The 6104-nt window shown below is 34.2% G+C and overlaps 1 protein-coding gene across 2 annotated transcripts; it reads right to left on the minus strand.

The window, feature by feature from the left end:
• Positions 1-514: 514 nt before the first annotated feature.
• Positions 515-4871, minus strand: tnnt2d (troponin T2d, cardiac). 2 transcript variants are annotated; one of them, XM_061678039.1, is made up of 11 exons: positions 4834-4871; positions 4713-4723; positions 4052-4073; positions 3913-3970; positions 3702-3818; positions 2869-2946; positions 2651-2761; positions 2142-2248; positions 1967-2057; positions 683-720; positions 515-602 (listed from the first exon to the last, which is right to left on the minus strand). In XM_061678039.1, exons 1-11 carry the CDS (start codon positions 4869-4871, stop codon positions 557-559), a joined length of 717 nt encoding a protein of 238 aa, XP_061534023.1. In that variant the 3' UTR covers positions 515-556. The 2 variants fall into 2 exon arrangements, with proteins under 2 accessions (XP_061534023.1, XP_061534022.1); XM_061678038.1 differs by lacking the exon at positions 4713-4723 and having other exon boundaries at positions 4052-4077; positions 4833-4871.
• Positions 4872-6104: the final 1233 nt, after the last annotated feature.

Genomic DNA, 6104 nt, shown 5'->3' on the forward strand with positions numbered 1-6104 from the left:
TGAGTTTGACATCTGTGCTTCAGGATCTATTTTCTCATGGGAAAGAAATAGAACAGATAACCAGCACCAAACCAAACAAGTGAAAAGAAAGCAGTTGATCAGTGTTACTTTGTAAGACCAACAACCTCAATGCTCAGTCTTCAAGAATGACAAAGGTGTTATAAGACAAATGTCACAAAAGTCTAAAAACAAAACAAAAAAAAGACGAGCTTCCCCCAAAGACCTTGGCTTCCAAATTCCACTTTATTTTGTTGATTTGTCATGACTGACTCTCTCTCTCTCGCTCTTTCACACACACACACAGTATCGCATTAAAGAGCATAAAATCAGTCGCATGTGTTTGTGTTGACATGTTTCCACCAAGCACAAGCACAGTAAGACATTTTGTATGGCACCCTTGTGTTTAAGCAAAAAGTGTGGGTGGCACAGAAACACAACCTGTGTGACTCAGGGGGTGAATGCCTGTTTATTGAGATTAAATAAGAATAGCAGTACACTGGCACCCTGGCTTGGCGTGTCCCGGCTGGAGATGGGGGCGGGAGGGGTGGGTGCCTCTTTACCTTAGCCGGGCGCCCATCTTGCCCTTGCCACGGCCCTTGGTGCTAAAAAAAAAAAAAAAAAACAGAAGCATGAAATCAGACATTTGAACTCATTGTCAAGATATTGTTTCATGTAATTTTACCTCTGGTGATCCTGTACTCGGACAAGGAGCAGGTTGATCTGCAAGTAGCAAAAAGCACAAACAATTACTGTAACAAGTCATTAAAACAAGAATAATAATGACAATAATGCTGATTACAATTTGTAGGAAATACAAAATTCTGATTATATTTTTTAATTAAAAATATTCCATGTGCCCAACTTAATTTTTTTGTGTCTAACTTTAGAATTTGGGGGAAATTTTATTTAAATATAATAGCGCACAGCAAATTTTTTTCTTATTAAAAGTTTACAAAATATAATATACTAATACTAATTAAAATGTTGTATTTGATACACTAAATCTACACATTTTGTGTTATTAAAATTATTTAAATAAAATACATTGACTTTTTTTAAATTACATTTTAAATGTGTTGACATTTTTGTTGTTCGTTTCCCCTTGTGCCTTGACTTACGAGTGACCCAACTTTTTTTTTCGAGATATGAGCCTTCGCTTTTTTTTTTTTTGTGTGCTTTGACTTGCAAGCAAAAATTCAAGATAAGATAAGATGGTGGCAGCAAACTCAACTCACTTCAGTTGAGTGTCATCACAAAATAAATGAAACTTGTAATCAGTGAAAACATTTTAGAAAAATGTATGTCCTTTTAAGGGATTATAATTAGTATAATAATAACAAACTTTGGTGTGATAGAATTTATCAGTTTTTAATTTCATTAAAATAAAATGACCTGTCTATTTTAAGTTGTGGACTTTTCCGCAACAAACCTTTGTAGAAAAAGTTGTTCAAATGTAATACGTTGCTTAACAGTTTGCATGATTAAAAAATATAAACAAAGCAAGCTCATTCACTCATACACATCAAATATACAGTACAGTCATGGCTAAAAACACTGGCACACCAGTGGTGTCAATGTTTTTAGCCATGACTGTTTAAAAAAAAAAAACATAGTCTACGCTTTTTTTCTGACTCTCTGACATGAAATCAGACTAATCTAATTAGATCTTTCCTGTTATAGGTCAGTTAGGATTACCAAAATTAACATTTTAACAGAGTAATAAGGGACAGATGTATATATGTACAATAGACATTATAGTCATGGCTAAAAACCTAGCCAGGACTGTATATCAGAATAAACATGGCCGAAAAAGAGTTGGAAACCTATCCTGGCTCCCCCCCCACCCTTTTTTTTTTTTTTTTTTCTACTATGTCGTTTTATAAAATATAATGAAAGAAACGTAATGTACAGTACCCAAAATGAGCTCTTAATTATCCTCCTTTACTGTATGTATTGATAGACTCACATCACTTTTCTGCCTTTTGACTTTGTCGTTGAGGTCGTACTTCTCCGTCTCCAATTCCAGCAGCCACTGCCACAGCTCGTTAGCCTTTTCCCTGCAAACGCACACCATAGCCGATCTCGTATCGAATGTAATATTATGACATTTGGCGTGATGCGGAGCCCGTCGTTCGTCCTACTTGAGCTTGTCGTCGCTCATGTGGTCGATGTTGAGCACCTTCCTGCGCTCAGCCAGAATCTTCTTCTTCTTCTCTCTCTCTGTCTGCTTTTTGCCTTTTTTTTCACTCTGTTTCGGGATAATTTGAAAAAAACAACATATTTACAAATGCACAATTCAGTAAGTGCACTTTAATCCACACTGCATAACGTCTGTCTGTTCTAAGTACATCCAATGCAGGAGCTGGAAAAACAAATGGTGCATTTACAAAAGATATTGACTCTCTTCTGTTCATTATTGTTGGTGAAATTTTGGAGGGAGAAAACTTATTTAATTCCACTTTCAAATGAACTAATATGAATAATACAAAAACAGCATATCGCAGAAAAACATAAAATGTATTATAGTTGAAATAATATGCCCTAACTGTTTAAAATTGTGGCATTTTCAGCAACAAAAGTAGATATTTTTGTATGTAAAAAAGCAACATTCATAGCCTAACATGTATGGCAAAGCAATAAGAATCATGACCTTCTGTCCTGCGCCGTACTGCTGGGTCATGCTGGAGAGGGCCTTCTTCTTCTTGGCGTCTTCGTCATGCTTCTTGCGGTGCTCCTCCTGCTCTCTGCGCTCCTTCTCCTCCTGGATGTAGCACACACACACACACACACACACACACACACACAAACATTAGTGTGCATCAATACTCTGGTCGTCACTCATTTTGTATAAACATCGTATAAACCTACGGCGAGCCTGGCCTGCCTCTCCTTCTCCCTCTCGGCCCGGATCCTTTGCTGCTCCGCTCTCTCGGTGCGACGCTTCTCCTTTAAAAAAACAAACAATTGACATATTTGATTGACAAAAATGAGACTCATCACAAAATAAATTATTCATTATAAAACTTCGCAACCGAAATACAATTTTAGGCAGCTACTCTACTATCACTACTCTGTATTAATTATGAAATCCATTCAGGAAGTAAAGAAACATGGTACCCTTGGTTTGGGGTACCAATGCTTGCCCCAATGCTTGCTTTCTGCTTTCTTCACAGTTTTGATGCCAAACAAACAACTTTAATTTTCTGAATGCATCTCATAGCTAATACGGAGTAGCGATACAAATAATGTCCATGTTTAGGATTTTCTTTTTCACCACATAATAAGTGAGCATAATTTGAGCATTATGTCCCACGTGTTCCATGGGCGCCAAGCCCCTATAAAGGGCACCTGAGACTTTATGTCACCCTTGATGAGTAACTGACATTCTGTGTACCAAAAGAAGTCAAACTTCCTGCTCATTTAAAAGTATATTTCCGATGTTTTCAACCAATTTTTTTGGGTGGTGAGTTTGTGGACCTGTATGACTTCTGTTTCGTACAGTATGTTTAGCATGTACAGTGGTGTGAAAAAGTGTTTGCCCCCCCCCCTTCTTGATTTCTTTTTTTTTGTTTGTTCTTGTGTATTGAGTATCACAGCTTCAAGATTCCCACCATTACCACCATTTTCATTTCGGTGTATTTTGAGTCACTTTAGTAAACGTCATCAAATTCTGAGCGATGGCTGCTTTGGGGTGGACTCACAATTCTGTTGACGAGGGCGACGAGCTCCTCTTCCTCCTTCTTTCTTTGGATGAAGTGAGCCTCAATGAGAGACTGCAGCTCTGACAGATCTTTCTCTTGGCGCTTCCTGTGGATGTCCTGCACTCACAAATAATGTAGAATACTCACAAACATGCTGCAAGTGTTTTTTTTTTTTTTCTGGGGGAAGAGCGTTTCATGGGATCAAACTCACGTCAAAATCTACTTTCTCCCCATCCGGGATCTTTGGAGCAGCAATGTTTGACATGAATCTGTGCAATTGAGCCAAAAGGGTTGATAACTATTAGAAGAAGCATGTGACATGTCATCTTTTGGAAGAGAAATCAACTTACTTTGGCTTTGGCTTTGATTCATCTTTAAAGAAAAGAGAGATAAAACAGCAACATTTATGACATTCATGCAATGTTTTAATATTCCATCATGGGATTCCAGTAAGACTGCAGCTACCGTATTTCCTCAAATAGTGCCTCCAGTCTGATAAACTAAACGCCCGGTGCTAAGTGGTGGCTCCGCAGTGTTGTGTGTGTCTATTTTAAAGTTTTCCACACATTCCATTTTCTCCATCATAGTCCTATTATTTAGTTTCAGTCACCTTTTGCACCTTGCATGCATTTTCACCAAAATTACTTCAATAAACCATCGTTATTCTTTCTTTTCTTTTTTTTTTTAAATCATTTTCACAAATATGTAGCATTAAACTAAATATATCGTCAATATTTATTTAATTTTTTTTCCCAAGAAAAAGTATGCTGAGTTCAAGGTCATAAACCATAAGAAATTTTCAAAAACTAAAGATTATTTTTTCAAGTTACAGTAACTGGGAGCCCAGTGAAATTAATGTTTAGAAAGTAGCAGCAATTAAAAAAAAATAACGCATCTAAAAAAAATGTAACACCAAAAATGCTTTCTTCCCTGTTCTTCATTGGAGAAATTAGTTATTTTTAATATTTAAGCATAAATAAATAAATAAATGCAGAAAGAGAATGTGCTTACCTTCTTCCTCCCTTCACAGGAAACACAGCAGAAAATAAAATGAAGTTATGATCTATTTACTACATAACCATTCAAACACTACTGTAAAAATAATAACAATACTGTAAGAGTGGCTACATACTGTGTTTCCTCATCCACGACCTCTTCTGTGTCAGACATTTTGTTCTTGAGGCGCTCTCTTAAAAATAAATCAGTTTTTGTTTTTTTTTTGAACAAAGGCAAATATTTCTGATCAATAAACAGCATGCTGACACGTTCACACGGTTTAAAAGGAGACGTTCCACTTTTAGAGCACACGCACACAATGACCAGTGCAGCGTAACGCTGTGATGCAGCTCTACAGTAGGTGTTGTGCATCTATTTGCTATCATATGTTGTTGGAGCAATGATGCTGCTTCCTGACGAATGCAATTTAATGATGGACCATGTACCGCTATTTTTATTATTTTTTTTTCATATCTGAAAAACAAGAAAAAATGTAAAAGAAAATGTAGTTACTAAATAAAACACAAAAACAATATATGTATTTGTTATATATTTCATATTAGCTGTACATTAATAATAGTACTACTGCTACCACTACTACTACTACTAATAATAATACTTATTTTTACGATATATTCAGTATTTTATTTTATTATTTTAACAGCAAATGCATTGATTAATATTAAATATTTTAATAAGATGACAATTATTTTTATATTATGTTTGTTGGATAAAATTGTAAGAAAATGTGTTAATTTTAAAAATTTACTTTGCTGAATAAAATGGATAAAAATGTTTCAATATATGCTTGACAATTATATATATATATATATATATATATATATATATAAATAATATGTTTGTGATATATTTATTTTTATTTCAATAAATACATTGATTAATAATTTTAATTAAATACATTTTAAAAAGTAATTTTTATTTTCAAAAAATTTCAATTTAAATCCTGAACATTTGTATCACATGTAATATTATTAACAATACAAATAATATACATATTTTAAACCACATATAATAGTACAATAATAATATTCATAAGGTAGTCATAATTGCATTATTTGCAATATATAAATACAAATATGTATATGTAAATTACATTATTTTCCTCGAAAAAAAAAACTAATGTTCGATATTAAGTGTTGCAATAAAAAACATTCATAAGGACATTGATTGAAGCAAAAAAAAAAAAGTTTTTGTGCAAACTTTCATTTACATTTGCATTGAGGAAAACTAAATGAATTTGCATTTTTCTTAAATAAAAGTCCAAGATGGTGTTCATTATGGTTAATGAGGAATATTTACATTTTCTAGGATTAAATACATCTTTTATTCAAAAAGTCCTTACCTGCCAGCTGGGTGTGTGGCCAACTTCACCTCCTTGATCTTGTC

This window comes from Phycodurus eques, chromosome 5 (genome assembly GCF_024500275.1).
Source record: "Phycodurus eques isolate BA_2022a chromosome 5, UOR_Pequ_1.1, whole genome shotgun sequence".
In the NCBI taxonomy this organism is placed as follows: Eukaryota; Metazoa; Chordata; class Actinopteri; order Syngnathiformes; family Syngnathidae; genus Phycodurus; species Phycodurus eques.